This window comes from Stylophora pistillata, chromosome 12 (genome assembly GCF_964205215.1).
Source record: "Stylophora pistillata chromosome 12, jaStyPist1.2, whole genome shotgun sequence".
Taxonomy (NCBI): domain Eukaryota; kingdom Metazoa; phylum Cnidaria; class Anthozoa; order Scleractinia; family Pocilloporidae; genus Stylophora; species Stylophora pistillata.
The window spans coordinates 16325001-16341724 of record NC_142530.1 but is presented as its reverse complement, the minus strand read 5'-3'; the positions used below and the strand labels follow the sequence as shown (position 1 = coordinate 16341724).

Below are 16724 nucleotides of genomic sequence, written 5' to 3'. Positions count from 1 at the left end.
ATGAACTTCCCGAGATTTCTAATCAATGGGTGTTTATGCACATACCAACTCTAGCTCTAAAGCGCCCCAATACTACATTGTACCCTTATGTTGTCTCTTACTTGGTGTATAAGACGCCGTTGCCATGAAACAAAAGAAAACAAAAACGCATGAGGAAAATGACAACAAAGAAAACAACCGGTTAGTGAAGGTTTGTTGTATTGTGTCCTGCATCTCTTACAGTAAGGAGCCCTTATGTTTTAGTTAAACATCCTGTGATAAACAAATCTAATAATTTTATTGAAAATATTGATTTACAAAGGAACAATTTAGAAATATTCCTATTAGATTACATTCTAATTGAATTTGTAAAAGCTATTCCCATGGTTACCTTTTAACACCAAAGGTAATACTTCAGTCGGCGTCTTGACGGATATGATTTACCACGCACCTATTTTGAAAACACTTTAAAATCCATCAACTATTTTCATTTCCGCGCATAGTATAAACACGTCACATGATGGAATAGATCCCAGCTAACAGTGAGGAATATCTAGTATTAATATCTACTAAAACAGTAGGTAGTGTTGAAGGCGTGCTCTGATTGGGTACTCAAACTCCGGATATCCTTTGCTGTTTACCCTCGAGCAATTCGCGCGGGATTTGTAATCGTTGCCGGAATAATTGTTGTTGTGGTATATTATCTCACTGTTTTAGTATATACTAAAACAACTTTTCACCTCAGTGTTTGTAGCTAGCAGTGGATATTTACCAAGCCGCTTCGGAGCTAGGTATATATCCACCTGCACCTTGGTGAAAAGTTGTTAACTATAATCCATCAAAGATTTTTGCTCGCACCCGATTGGTCTAAAATATTCATTGGACCGGATATGCCCCAAATATCCGTGATATTCCCCAAGAGATATTGCCCAGTTTTCAGTGTTTACTTCTAATACGATAAAAGTATGCGCTTATAACTTGATTCAAGATTAGAGAGCGATATTTGGTAATGAAAGAAGCAGGAAAAAAGTTTGTTCGACGAATTCAAATGATAATATCAGTCGTTGAAAGTTGTCCTTCAGTAGCATTTTACTTTGGTTAGTAATACTAATAAAAAATGACAATAATAATGATAAAATCAAACAAACTATAATTCTTGCCAAATGCGATGTTTTTGGTGAAATGTCGACTGCTGAACATCTCCGTCACTGAAAAAAATACCATGAAGCCAGTAGTGATTTCCTTGGTTTGAACATAGTAGAGTTTGACGGAATTTTAAATGATAAATGTGGTTATTGAAAACCGTGTACACTTACACATTTACATTGAAAACAGCCTAATCCGATCTTTTTTCGATATTTTCGTTGATTTTTTAATTTGTTCCTAAATCTGCTTCACTCATTTGATGTTCGGGTTGCCTATGACGCAAGCCACGGAAATTATTTCTAGCACATGAAGTAGAGGCGCACAGGGAAACTTCACAGGCAAACTTCACAGGCAAACTTCACAGGCAAAATATTGTAAAACAAAGTACTCTGTTTAAAATACAGTTTTGACGGAGTCCTGTCACGCAAAGGAACTGGTTTAAAGAAAAGAAATACCAAAGAAAGATTTTCAACTCACGAGAATAAAAAAATTGCTTATCTTCCTTTTCTATGAAGAAAGATCACTACTGAGCCTCAACTTCATGTACTCGACCCAGTTTTCCTGGCTCTTGTCCAGACATATCCGTTGCTAATCAATCAGGTACATCATGTGTTCATAAAAGCGTCAATGACGACAAGTGACTGCGGACTCACTTCAATCTCGAAGACAAACTTTCGTGCTTATTTGCCTTACTTGAAGGCTGCAATTTTTAGGAGAACCTCACGTCTCGTCGTCTAGAAGAACTGTGTAACATCTGTCACAAACTCGTCGAGGGATGCGATATCCAGGTAGATGGAGAACAGGAGTTCGTTTAGAAGTACACGAAGCACAATAAACGCCTCCACACTTGCGGCAGTGATGCTGTAGATTTACGAAAAAGAAAAGAAAACAGACAGAAGAAACTTTACAAAAATGTCTTGGCCAAATCTATTTTGCTTGCCTAATTTTACTCGTTTTTAATCTTGGAAAGGGGTGCAAATAACTCCCTTGACGTAACTGGCTGTTCTCTCTTGTATCTGCTACACACACTCTCTTTCTTTTTTATCTTTTTAATTGGAGGGTTTGGTGACATTTCAGGAAAAAACTCTGAGGTCGATGGGCTTCCCTATTCTCAACATCCGCTTGTTAGATAAAGTATTGATATTGTAAGGATAAGGAACCACTGAGGGCCACCGTACCTTCCTGTTCACCAATGAAAACTTTGTCTTGCATGCCATACAGTTCTTCACCAAATCCTCTGAGACCCAAGCCCTGGTGACAAGGCATGCTGTGTGTGTATTACCACACTCCACGTAACGGACTCGCTTGCCATCCATGTCCAGCTCACAAGGGACTGGTCTGCCGGAAAACAAAGAGTGAAAATAAATATTTCAAACAAAGTTTGCCGATTTTTTTAAATTCTCACTTACAAGGCGACGCCCAACAGAAATCGGAGAGAAAGAGGCCTTGAAACATTTTGCTTGTGCCTTTTTTACTTTTGTCTTAGCTTGAGAAAGGCAAACGAAGGGAGCGAAAGGACGGCTGATTTTCTCAGGCTGCTTTTGTCTTATTTTCTTAATCTGTTGTCTCAATCTTTCCTTCATCCTAAGCCATCTTTGCTCTTTTTTTTTTTTACTATCTCCACTTTGTGTTTTTGCATCTTAGTCAACTCTTGTTTTTGAAGTCTCCTTCAAGTTGAAAACGAGCAGTTCGTTTCCAAAGCGTAAGAAAACTGGTCAAATATATTGAGACGGAGTTCCTTGCCACAAATTTGAAAATGTCAAAAAAAGTCGAAGAGAATGATAATTTTGTTCGCACCTGTCTCTTGTATCACCGTGCCCCAAGCGACCTGCCTTTCCCTTTCCCCACGTAAATATTTCTCCTGATTCTAAAAATAAAAGAGGATTAAGAAAAACCACACCTGATCATCTGTCTCCGTTGTACACATTATACTGCCAAAGCTTAAATGCAAACTTACACGTAGCTCAGTAAACCCCCCCCTCGTCCCATATTCCCCCCATTCCCCACCCCCCATAAAATCAAGTTTTCTACTGTAGCAAGGATAGAAGGCTTCTTGATTGAGTGTTGTAACATCAAAACCGAGCTAATCTCAAGAGCCAATCAGAACTAGGGAAAAAAATTACAAGGAGCCAATGAGGACTTCAAATAAAAGCAGCAAACTGCATGTAGGGCGGAAAAACGCCAGTGACCGCTTCGTTATCGGATTAGCTTACGCGCCTGATTGGTTTGGAAGATGGCGCGAATTTCCGGACCAATAAGGGAGAAGTGGACGGAAACCAAAGTAATCCTGGATAACTTTCGATATTCCACTGAAAAAAATTGTTCTGATAGAATAATACGTATGATGCACGATCCTCGCAGTAGAGAGCGCTATTTATGCAGTAGCGAAAATCAGACCTGAAAAAAAAAATCAGGCCTGTACGGGACTCGAACCACTGACCTCTGTGATACTAGTGCAGCGCTCTACCAATTGAGCTAACATGCCAACTGGGAGCAGGCCGTTAAGTTGATTCGTAATAAACCCGTGATCTTACTGACCTGTAACAGCGGCTGTATGAGAAGCTCCGCACGAAAGTTGTATGGGTTTGGAAGCTCTGAAGTGAGCTGACAAATGAATGCGGGTGGGAACATTCACCCTTGAGATTGTCTCTCCAGACTTGTTTTTCTGGTTTATTCCGAGCTGGTTGTCGGTGTTGTCACCCATTCCAAACAGCTTTCCTTTTTCTAAAACAAAAACAAAAACAAAAACAAAAAACAAAAAACAAAAACAACATATTCTTAAATTCAACAGCATACAATCACAAATACATTCTAATGAGCTGCACTAGTCGCCATCTATTCCAGGACATTTATAGCGAATGAAGCGAAGCATTAAAGTAGAAAGAGAAGAACACGTTTCTCACCTAAGAGTCTATACATACAAGAGCGGGGGAGGGGAGGGGGGGGACGAAGAAGAAGCTATGGCGTGTGGGTAAAATAGACTTACTCACTTGATAAGAACACTGTGTGCTTGTCTCCACAACTTACATCAATGATCACTTGATTTCTGTGAAAAGCAAAAGACTGGAATTTATGGAAAAATAAACCTGAACCTCGCATTAGTTCCAACGCTGCCACTCCAGAGAATTCGTTTTAGGGGAATCTCAGCTCAAAAACTCTTAAATTGATTTTACGAGCTGATTTTGGGATTTTTTTCTTAATTACGATCCTTTCATCCTGTTTGTTCATGTATTTAGTGTCTCGATTTATGATTACAACTCGCACAAAGGTGCGAAATGCGTTAACATTTCTTACCGTAACTTTTTAATTAGTAAAATAAATCAGTGCAATTCACTGAGGCAAATGCAAGCCATTCACTTCCGTACTTTCCACAGATTCAACGTTCAGGCCATGCGACGCTCATAAAATAAATCAATACTTTCAAACTACAACCAATTTCTACATGCACTTCACTTTGAACCATAATGTACCAAGCGAACGAGTTCGAAGGTTTTCAACGTTTATAAGTCACCTTAATTCTGGCCATGTTGACAACAAAATTGGATTGCACGAGAAGCTCAAATTTTCCACTCCAAGCTGACCAGATCTGTTATCACCCCACGTCCACAGACATCCAGTATCTAAAACAGGATATGACGTAAAGAAAGAGAAACAAGTCACAGTTATGGCCTCTGAAAAAAAAAAAAAAAAAAACTGAAAAAAAAATTTGTGCCAAAATGTTCCCAAGTTTAACATTTGCAATCCGTTTCAATCGCTGCCATCCTTGGAAATTCTGGTACCTTCTTACGTTATTCTGGAATCGTTGTTGTATCTCTGTCTTACCAAAATAATATTTAGTAATCTCCTTTAAGTTAACGATGGTTTTCACGGGCCTAAAATGTCTCAAAATATTGCAAGCCAAAAAACTTCATCACTTTAAGGGTCTCTTGATATACGCACAGTCAATAGGGCAGGATCGATTTCCGAAATCTTGCCTCACCACTCTTCGACAATTTCGATATACTCAAAGTGAGAAGGCGGGTTAGGATGATTATCAAGACGTCTATTTTTGTAAACAAGATCTCGTTAAACGAAAATAAATTCTCCAGTATGAAAGACTACACCGTGATCATCTCGGTTACCGACCTAAAATCTTCTACAACTCGTAAACACAAACATACAAAAATGATAAGCAAAATTTGTCAGGATAATGAGTCTAGAGGCCAGTTTCTCAAAAAACGCCTGTAAATTGCAGCCCCGAAAAGATATTCGTTTTGCGTTTTTTGAGTTTAAAATTCCTGATCGCGAAGGCTTTGAATCTCCCACAATAAATAGGGGAAACATGACACGGAGTAGACTAGTTATTGAGATAAACGAATGCTGTATTCTGCTAACGCGTTCGCGTTAAGATCAAAATATTAAGAAACCAAAAAGAATGGGCTGCGTTTTGAGCGAACATCTGAACTACTTCTAAAATCTTATTAGCAAATAATATATCTTATTAAACGTTTGTGTAGTATCGCTGAGTATTTTTACGAGTTGTGCTGTGTTCTGACGAGCCCGTAGGGCGAGTGAAAATACAAACAAAAAGTTCTTGACTGACCGGATAACACCGCACTATGGTGCGCGCCACACGCCACGTACAAGATGTGATGACTTTCCAGCTCCTGTGCTCTCATTGGCTCATAACTTATGCTGGGTCCTTCGATTCCCAGTTGGCCAAACTCGTTGTCGCCGAAGGCAAAGCACTGTCCGTTCTTTGTACAAACTGTGGGTTTAAAACGTACTCCTGTTCAATAACTCTCGTTGCGGTTTGTTCAACTTGAGGCATCCAGGGAACAGTCATTATTTCTCGTCTACTGAGGAGGGGGGAGGATTTCGGGGGGATTGTACAGTTTTCAGGGGGGGACGTATGGAAAATCAGTTGTCTGTAACAAAGTTTGACGGAAAATAGGCATACTGCAAAGCAAAGCCACTGAAACCTATATAATGACGCAAACCCTTGAAGAAATCGATGATATTTGTTCAGATTCCGTTGGAGTTCGAGATTGAAAACGTGATAAATAGAGAGCTATTTTCCCCACCAGTTTACCTAGAGTATGGGCCAGCCCACAAGCCACATGTGAAACTCTGTGTTCTTCGAGTCCTTCAACTAATCTTGGCAGTATTTCTTTTCTTGCAGCACTTTCATATCCAAGCCTCGGACCTCCTTGGCCCCATGTGTATAATTCTCCTGTAGCTGTGGACACCAATGGAAAGTCTTGTCAGCCAATCGACAGAATATCGTAAAACTAACGAACAAAACGACAACAATCACAACTGTCGATCAGAACAAAGGAGCGCAACGCAAAGAGAACTCAGACTCATTCCAGTCTCTTCTCGCCCATATGCAATCGCTCCAAATCGAGAGGAAAACAGTCAACTAGAAGCTAGAAGTCTAAAAGCGCGGGAAAAGGCGAATGATCTGATTGGTTGAAAGGATAGAGCGAATTTTCTTGACCAATCGCAAAGAGAAGTAGAGCAAACAACCGTGTTCCCGGATAACTTTCACTCTTTCAACACTCAGTTGGAAATTGCGTCAAGCTGAAGCCTTTTTGTTTTGTTTTGCTTTCATTTTTGGCGTGATTAAAAGACACAACAACAAATCAAAACTATTCCAGACACCTTTCGGCTCTCAGTTGGAAAAATGTTTGTTTATTTGGTTTTATGCTGCTTAAGCAAAGGCACAAATACAAGTTACACGGATCCAAAACAACTTTCAACAATGAGTTGGAAACTGCTCCAGGCTAGAGTCGTTTGTTTATCTTTTTGTTTTGTGGTTTGGTAGTGTGAACGTTTGTGCCTGAGCTTGCGTTTTTTGAGTCCCCTTGCGTCGCCCCAATTTAATAACGCACTATTATCTTACCACAAACTGCTGCTGTGTGGAATTCGTGACACGCTATTGTTGTCATTTTCATCTCTTTCAATGCGGCAACTCTGAGCGGAGTCGATCTGTCTCTAAGATGTCCTTGTCCAAGCTTGCCACCATAACCTGAACCCCAAGAAAACACTTCTCCTTCGTCTGAAAAACCAAAAGCGAAACAAAAGTATTTTTCAGCTCCACTAAGTATAAAAAACTTGAGTATTGCTCTTTCTGCCTTCCATTAAAAATGTTCGAACGAGGGCCAGCAGATGGTACTTTCACAGTGACGGCGGAAATTTGGAGAAAGGGTGTGATTCCACATGCTGCACTGAGTTAAGGACGGCCTTCACAGCAAGCGGATTTTAGGCGGTAAAAATCGCTAACCAATGGATGCGCGCTCCGAAATGAAAGACTACAGCTCCAAGAAGGAGGTAGCCTGCATGCGTCTTATCAGGGCATGTTAACGTTACAAGCTCGCGATCGTTTGTCCAGATCGGCCGGCCATGTTTAATCCAGAGTTAGAGTGGACGGTGGGAAGTGGTTATTTCTAACGCCCCACCCCCTCTCCTCTCACTCTCGTTGACCGTCGCTCATTCCCTTGGTAAGAATTTCTTTCTCTCCCCAGCCTTCAATTGACATAAGACTGTAAAAACGAACGATAAAATCCGACGTTTCGGAGTAGTCATGACTCCATTATCAAGGAAAATATGAACGATCATGCAAATTGCAACATATAAAGCGTTTTTGGCGCCAAGAATTAACATAAGAGGGTGCGAAGATCATAAAAATATTATAGAAATACTTTCGCACGAATGGAGTCTGATTGCACGTTAAGATTTGGCTTTAACGCTCTTATAAAAAGTATTTCGTACACTAAGCAGTCAAATTTGTTTCTGCATTTCTTAAGCACTTCGAAACGCTTTAGCAGGTCCTAGGGCATTGTCCCGTGCATGTTCTTATAGTGTTTAGCAATGGCGGAGGATTCAATTGCCCTCAATTGCTGCAATAATGTCAGATGGCAGCTATTACCTCTGAAGAACAATTTTCTTCTAAGGAGATGTTTTGAGGTGGGAAAAACACTTTGAAAACTTCCTTAGCATAAATGAGTGGGAGTATGGCTGGTGTGCGTGTTTGTAGGGGGGGGTAGGTAGGTATTGCATTGTTCATGTAGTCTCACTTACTTGTTAACACGACAGTGTGAGTGGTTCCACAGACTACTCTTTTCACATCCTTTGATTGCAAAGCCTCTACAACTTTGGGTACATTCTCTTCAGCATTTTCTCCATGTCCTAACATTCCTGTTGAGCCATTACCCCACGTGTACAGGTCACAAGCATCTGTAAAATGAAAACAAGGCACCAATGTTCTTTAATGTAACATCACTATTGCAAGGAGAAATTTCAATTGACTGTCAAATTAAAGTTCTATGATTACTTGCTTTAATTTTTGAACTTTGTAATTTTCCCAGAAAACTCATAAACCCACTGGACCAGTCAGATACAAGCTAAAACTAAACATGCCTTTGTTGCTCGCTTTATTCCATGCTTCAGGTAGTACCTGGTTTAACTCTGAGTTCTTTTGATCCTAGTAACATTACCTTTTCTTCTGATCAGCCTATGTTGTGTCTTGTACATGTAATTACCTGAATTTGGTTAGCCCTTTACCGCGCTAACATCAGTATGCATATTCTCCATACTGATCCCTATACCTATCCTAGGGTGCTGACAAGGAGAATTTGTTTAACAATCAATAGCTTTTTGGTTAAACAACAACAAACATATGAAACATATGTATGAACTGCGGTTATGAGACGTATATGTGAACGATCCTTCGCAGTAAAGCACTATTTGAGCAATAGTGAAAATCAGACCTGAAAAAAATTTCAGGCCTGTACGGGATTCGAACCACTGACCTCTGCGATACTAGTGCAGCGCTCTACCAATTGAGCTAACAAGCCAACTGGGAGCAGGCCATCAAATTAATTCGACATAAACCCGTAGATGATAAATCAAAACCCGTAGATTTATCATCTACGGGTTTATGTCGAATTAATTTGATGGCCTGCTCCCAGTTGGCTTGTTAGCTCAATTGGTAGAGCGCTGCACTAGTATCGCAGAGGTCAGTGGTTCGAATCCCGTACAGGCCTGAAATTTTTTTTTCAGGTCTGATTTTCACTATTGCTCAAATGGTGCTTTACTGCGAAGGATCGTTCACATATACGTCTCATAACCGCAGTTCATACATATGTTTCATATGTTTGTTGTTGTTTGATTTATCATCTACGGGTTTATGTCGAATTAATTTGATGGCCTGCTCCCAGTTGGCTTGTTAGCTCAATTGGTAGAGCGCTGCACTAGTATCGCAGAGGTCAGTGGTTCGAGTCCCGTACAGGCCTGAAATTTTTTTCAGGTCTGATTTTCACTATTGCTCAAATAGTGCTTTACTGCGAAGGATCGTTCTCATATACGTCTCATAACCGCAGTTCACACATATGTTTCATATGTTTGTTGTTGTTTGATTTATCATCTACGGGTTTATGTCGAATTAATTTGATGGCCTGCTCCCAGTTGGCTTGTTAGCTCAATTGGTAGAGCGCTGCACTAGTATCGCAGAGGTCAGTGGTTCGAATCCCGTACAGGCCTGAAATTTTTTTTTTTTTCAGGTCTGATTTTCACTATTGCTCAAATAGTGCTTTACTGCGAAGGATCGTTCACATATACAGCTTTTTGGTTGTTGATCATTTCCTTGATTCTCCTGACCTTGATGTGTGATTCAGGGGTGATATTGTAAGGAGAAGTTAGATGCTAGTCACTCTTTGGGATAAAAGTGTTAAATGCACTGCTTAATTGAAACACTTTTTACAATTTAAACTTGTGAGAATTTATGACTAGATTTTGAACACGTTCACCTACAAATTAATCACAAAGTTAGTAATACATATATCTTATTAACCAAGTGTGAGGGCCGTACTGGGAGAAAATCGGCCCGAGGTCTTGACAGTGCGGACCGAGTGCAGTGAGGTCCGTACAAAAAAGACCGAGGGCCGATATTCTTCCAGTACGGTCCCGAGCAAGCTTGGTTAATAAGAGATTTATTATACGACTGAAGTTAAAAGGGACACAAGTGCGGTATCATTCCGGACCATTCAGGACAGTGCCCGGTCCAATACTGGGAGAATATTGACCGGCAATAGAGCATTTTGATTGGTTGATTTTAGTTATTGGCCCTCGGACTGCCCGAGTCGTGTAATAAAACAAAATAGTTAAGATTTTGGTTTAACTCCAAAAAATCTGGCTTAAAGAATATGGTACAAAAAGACTTTGTAATAAACAGGTGCAGTGCTGAGTGCATTGAGCATTTGACAGGTGCTATTTATCCGACAAGGCCTGAATTTGCATTTCTGTCTTCAAAACCAAATCTGCAAGGCATATACAACAGTCTTAGTAACAGATACCTTCATTGCACTGTTGTCCATTTGGAGCCATAAGTTGTAAAGGGATCTAAAGGGTGATGAAAAAAAAGTTTGAACGATTTATTCCATCAAGTGAAGGAACATTACTAACACTATACATCATGACCTACCATTTAGGGAGTGTAAGGTTGTTGGGCAGTTCCAAAGTACAGTAGAACTGCTACTCCCAAGGGAAATGAGTTATCAAGAATTACGTTTTTAACATTCTTGCACAATCAACAGTCATTTTTGTACATTTAGTTTGTTTTATGAGAGTAGTCAGTTAGGGAAGGTTAGAGCTCTAAATGTATTAAATTTTCATAAATTTTATCACACTCATATCCATGACAATTTAAGATTGGGAGTGACAATCAGCCGCGTTCTGTCACCGACGTTTATCGGTTGATGTTTTTAATTAAAATTTCAAGTTGTGGGGTAAATATTACAAAAAGGAAAGAGGATTAACAGAGAGTTCATGTCAGTTTGATGAAAGCAAATGACTGAAAAAAAAAAGGGTCCAAATCAAGGGGAAATTGCATTTGTTTGAAAAATTTCAAATGCTGAGATTTCTCTTTTTATTCTTTTCTGTGCATATAAAGAAGCCTTTCCGGCCTTATATCAACATGTGTAAAAGAATTGTAACTGAGCACAGACTATATTTAATGAGTTATCACACCATCTACCCACCTCTTCTGATAGTGGTGCACGATGATTATCTATGTCATCTCCATACTTTCCACTTTTATACAATTCATCAATAGCCTTTCTGTCATTGAAGCCATTCATCAAGGCCTGTTAGATTAAACAACTGTTTAGTGTAAGTACTCAACAATCAAACTACATTTTCCTACGAAATACATCGCCACATCCATCTAAAGACTAGTAAAAAGTGCAAGATGGTGAAATGGGTTTAATACATGTCATAAAAGTAGTCTGAGGAAGAAAACAAAACTACCATACACACCACACTCATAAAATTACATGCTTGAGTTTGGAAACTCAAATTTTAGAAAAAAAAAAAAATGAAAGAAAGTGGAGTCTTGGGGAAGTTGCTTTATTTTTAGTTGTTTCAACACACCTACATGTTTGTAAAGTCTCTGAGATTGCACATAGAGACTGAATACTTAGAATCCTTACATTGATAATTTTGGCTAAAATCATATCTTTTGACTTACACTTAAAGAACATCCTTTGTTACAAAGATTTTGGGAAAAAGTTGCCACTTAATATAAGCCTGTCTTAAAGTTATTTTAAAAAATAGTTTTACAAAGCTTTCAAAAAAGTTTAGCTTTCATTGAAAAATCGTTTTACCATAAAACATACCTGTAACCCTGATGTCCATGTATCAAACTGCTGTTTGTCAAAACAAACAACATCTATTGTCTGTAAACTTCTAGCAATCTTGTAAACCACAGAGAAAGACATGGACTGAAAAAGAAGAGGAAATTTTTTCCTCGGACTAAGTTCCTAAGCAGCCCAGAAAGGGTCTGATCCTCTCAAAGATATTAGAACTAAGTTTCACCTTAAACAGGTGCATTACTTTGAAATCAAAACTCCTGAAAGGACAAATACAAAACAAAACAAAGCAAAGCTTATCTGAAAGAAGAAGGAAAACAAGCCAATTAAAAAAAAAAAAATCTGAAGTATAAAAAGAATTGCAGTTGAACCTGTGACTTTTATCTACATCATTAATACTGTGTATACTAAAAAAATTTACAGGAAAAGGTGGGTCAGTTCAATCACAATAAAAGTGCTCGACATAGTCAATCTTTATCAAGTATTTTTATCGCCCTAGCATTGATTCAGAGGATTGGATCTGAAGAATTTAAAAAAATTTAAAAAACAAAGTAAACCAGTCTGCATTCAAATTACTTGGTTGCAGTTTTAACTTCCACTACAGGTTTAAATCTTTCTTTGCATACATGAGGCAATGTGTCAATTATTAACAACTAAGAGTACATTAAAACTGATATTTCAGTTACCTCCCTCTGTGGAACAGGGTAGTTCTGAAATACTTTGGTCGTTTGTCCTTTCATCAGCTCAGTCATTTGTGCAGTTAACACTATAAAGGTTAATAAATTCCATTCAGGTGAAGTTGCAGCTGTTATGCAATTAACAATTGCAATAAGAGTGAACTATATTTAATGTCAGTAAGTTATACACTTAGATACTATATGTGTTACAGAAGATTCTTTTTGCACAGGCACCCTGTAAAAAGGTCTGAGTTTAACACTTGAGGCCAGTTCTGTTAACCTTTTTTGTCAAGGCCCTTACATGAGCACAAGTCTTTCACATGCAGGCTATAAAAGATACATCCTCAGAGACCCAGGGGCTGTGGGTCGATTTCAAGTTAGGGCATGAAGAGCCCCTGGGGACATTGTCTTACAAGACTAGTTCCAAATGGTCGCAGTCGTACTACCATCTGATTGGTGCAAGAAAATCTTTGTGTTTTTCTGCCCAATCAGAGTGAAGTGTGCTCTAGAGTCCTTTCGTGTGTTTTAACACGGACATACACCAGTAGCTCGGTTGCTCGCTATGTTTGTTTGGACCTTGCTACGGAGATTTGCTTGAGGTGAAAAGTTTCAGTCTTAGCACACAATGTAAGAGAAATCGAGCAGATTGTTGATGAAAATCTTACCAGAAATTATACTGAATACTTTCGCAGGTATCACTAGAGAACGTGTTTTAAAGTTTGCGAGGTTTGTATACAACACGATGGTTGCAGTCATTGATATGTCGCTTTCAATGTTAAACTAGATTCAAGCTTAAATCTTTCTAGATTTTTTGCATAATTTGCTGTGACCGAGACTTTGCCAATCTTGTGAAGTTATTTCGTCGCACAGGCCACGCAGGTATGTCGAGCAACTGGTGCTTTAGCCTACGTAGATTTCTGCTTTCTGTGCGCGCCAAAATGTAATCTTCATAGTAAAGTCGTTCACAATACCGCCAAGGTTGCAGAGAACGTTAAGTTCGTGGACGACCTCCAGCAATTGCTAAGAGAAAGCTTAGCTGTGTTTCCAGTTAGCTAATTAAAATCTGAACAAAAACTTATTAACGAGAACATCGTGCGAAGGAGAGATGTTTTCGGGCAGTTACTAAAAGGGTTTGGAAAGAGTTTAATCTTTCAACTGCTGCCGAGAGTGTTAAAATTCTTGAGCTAGGAAGGTCACGGATTCTCTTCTTGTCTCTTGGTCATTGTCATTTCACCTCTTCTGTCGATTGTGGAAGACCAAGTGAAATACCTTTGATCATTGGGAATCGATCCGATGCTGTTTTCCATGGGAAAAACAAAACCAAAGACCAAGAAATACTGGATGGAAAGGGCGGGTATGCTTTATTGCAAATGTCAGCTTAGCAGTACAGGGTCATCTACCCACATCTAATAAGCAAAAGTTTCCACACTTAGCTTTTATTTTTTTTCAAGCGAAGATGAGATTAGATTTTGGCAAGCACAGAAAGTTGTGCAAGTACCAGTTGCTCGATGTACCTGCGTGGCCCGTGCGACAAAATAACTTCACAGGATTGGCAAAGTTTCAGTCACAGCAAATTATGCAAAAAATCTAGAAAGATTTAAACTTAAATCTCGTTTAACGTTTAAAGCGACATATCAATGACTGCAACAATCGTGTTGTATACAAACCTCGCAAACTTTAAAACACGTTCTCTAGTGATACCTGTGAAAGTATTCAGTATAATTTCCGGTAAGATTTTCGCTGACAATCTGATCGATTTCCCTTACATTGTGTGCTGAGACTGAAACTTTTCACCTCAAGCAAATCTCCGTAGCAAGGTCCAAACAAACATAGCGAGCAACCGAGCTACTGGTGTATGTCCGTGTTAAAACACACGAAAGGACTCTAGAGCACACTTCACTCTGATTGGGCAGAAAAACACAAAGATTTTCTGGCACCAATCAGATGGTAGAACAACTGCGACCGTTTGGAACTAGTCTTGTAAGACAATGTCCCCAGGGGCTCTTCATGCCCTAACTTGAAATCGACTCAGCCCCTGGGTCTCCGAGGATGTAAAAGATAGAAAAGTATGTGAAAACACTCTAAAGTAAGGCTATAAGGCTATAAAATCTCTCACTTACTGTTTAGATGCTTTTTGCATACCTTTCACATATAGATCAAATTTACATATGAAATACAAGTGAAAATTGTTTGGTGATGCGCCAAAATTTTACCATTTCAAGGGGTGTAGAACATGTTGATAAGCTTCTGCATGTATTTATCTCTAACTTGTGTGTTTAGTACTTTTGTTTTATTTGACTTCATGATAACAACTCATATTGTCACAATCCTTTCCCACAATTTACCAAAAAAAAAAAAAGACAAAAAGATTATTGACTGGCTATTTCAAAGAAACATTAATGGGTTGAAAGCTTGTGCAAGATAAAGCATATCCAATTAATGCATATCAGTAGAGAGAAGCAAATTGATTACCAGATTTTTCCCCTTTATTTTTTGGAGTTCCCCATTGTACATGAGAGAGATCTGCAATGGTAGATATTCATTAACAAGGAAAACTTTTTTAAAATTGTTTCTGTTAACAGTAAACACGGATGGAGTTCTTTAGTTCCTAAACTAATTATATACTCAACGAGTATCCACGCAACAGTTAATGCTGACAACCAAAAAGCTATGTTAGAAGTATTCATCATTCAAAGTTAGCATATCGTAAAAAATTCTCCAATTCCATCATCACAAAGCAGAAGATATCTAACTTCTCCTTAAAATATCCATACATTGTCCTGCACAGGTAATGAGATTACTAAGACTAATCAGGTAGAAGTTGTTATCTTGATCTAAAACCAAATTCTTGGAACTAATTTAAAATGAAATGTGTAAGCAGCTTGAGGGGAGAATTAACAATCAGATCTTGGGAGTTGAAAGTTTAAAGCTGGAGTGTTGAAAGAATCAAAAGACACCTATAAATCGATTTATCACACTGTACCTCTTGATAATACAAACTTCTTAATCTGAGGAGTTCCCTAATAAAATGAAAGATTCTTGTTTTAGTAATGTAGCAAAGTTAAGGGCAATAAAGTCTCAAGATATTTATCAATTAATTTTTCAGTCCTGTGGAATTATTTCACTTTTCCCCTCTATCATGTTGAAGAAGGGAGATTATATATGAAATTTGGAAAAAGTTTGGTGCGCTACTCCACAGCCTGTTAATTCATGATAATTATACCATATTTCCTCAAATAAGTGCTCATGCTCTAATAAAAACCCGCCCCTTAACAGTCCACCACCCCCCTTGGCAATAATATCAAACCAATGGCCTCCCTCAAATGGGTGCCCCCCTTCCCCGCTCCTCCCTCACTTTCTAAAATAGGGATACAAGTAAACCCTGTTTCTATACTGCCACTGTACTAGCCTTTATCTAATACTTTTTAAGCTTCACCTAAAACGAAATCAGTACCGGTCAATAATTTCTTAACAGGTGCCTCCATCGATTAGACACCCTTCTTTCAGTAAGCACCCCTCCTTCAAGCCAAAATTTTAAATTAGCGCCCGGGCGCTTAATAATTCAAGGAAATGCGACAATAAACTTATCGATCGTAAATTGCCCCGTCTCATTGACGTGCAATATGTTTAACTTACGTATATGTGCACGATCCTTCGCAGTATAGCACTATTTAAACAATAGTGAAAATTAGACCTGAAAAAAATTCAGGCCTGTACGGGATTCAAACCACTGACCTCTGTGATACTAGTGCAGCACTCTAACAATTGAGCTAACAAGCCAACTGGGAGCAGGCCATCAAATTAATGCGACATAAACCCGTAGATGATAAATCAAACAACAAATATACATGAAATACATATATATGAACTGCGGTTATGAAACGTATATGTGCACGATCCTTCGCAGTAAAGCACTATTTAACCGTACAGGCCTGAATTTTTTTCAGGTCTAATTTTCACTATTGCTTAAATAGTGCTTTACTGCGAAGGATCGTGCACATATACGTTTCATAACCGCAGTTCATATATATGTATTTCATATATATTTGTTGTTATGTTTAACTTAGGTAACTACAACGATAAATACTTACATGCCGTTTGACCTTGAGCATGGCAGAACCTTTTGTCATTTTGAATATCGACATTACAGGGGATTCAGAAGAATCAGCTGAATTTGGGCTGCAGCTCGCCATTTTCCGATTCACTGAACCTCGACCAATGACCAATTACACAACGGTTAAGGAAAACACTATCAACCTCAAATCATTTATACAACACTTCATGCTCAATACAA

The 16724-nt window shown here is 38.7% G+C and overlaps 1 protein-coding gene across 1 annotated transcript in view; it reads right to left on the bottom strand.

The window, feature by feature from the left end:
* Positions 1-258: 258 nt before the first annotated feature.
* LOC111342801 (uncharacterized) overlaps positions 259-16724 on the bottom strand; it is a 16569-nt gene continuing 103 nt past the window's right edge. The window contains exons 1-17 of the mRNA XM_022949918.2: positions 16522-16724; positions 15414-15450; positions 14903-14953; positions 12440-12519; positions 11781-11885; positions 11145-11249; positions 10461-10506; positions 8188-8343; positions 7010-7165; positions 6197-6343; positions 5708-5872; positions 4637-4745; positions 4116-4171; positions 3664-3849; positions 2923-2992; positions 2304-2463; positions 259-1986 (exon numbers count right to left, since the gene is read on the bottom strand). The exon at positions 16522-16724 is cut by the window's right edge and continues 103 nt beyond it. Of these exons, the coding sequence (XP_022805653.2) occupies positions 1846-1986; positions 2304-2463; positions 2923-2992; positions 3664-3849; positions 4116-4171; positions 4637-4745; positions 5708-5872; positions 6197-6343; positions 7010-7165; positions 8188-8343; positions 10461-10506; positions 11145-11249; positions 11781-11885; positions 12440-12519; positions 14903-14953; positions 15414-15450; positions 16522-16623 (1872 nt within the window). The 5' untranslated portion in view covers positions 16624-16724 and the 3' untranslated portion in view covers positions 259-1845. The remainder of the gene's footprint in view (positions 1987-2303; positions 2464-2922; positions 2993-3663; positions 3850-4115; positions 4172-4636; positions 4746-5707; positions 5873-6196; positions 6344-7009; positions 7166-8187; positions 8344-10460; positions 10507-11144; positions 11250-11780; positions 11886-12439; positions 12520-14902; positions 14954-15413; positions 15451-16521) is intronic.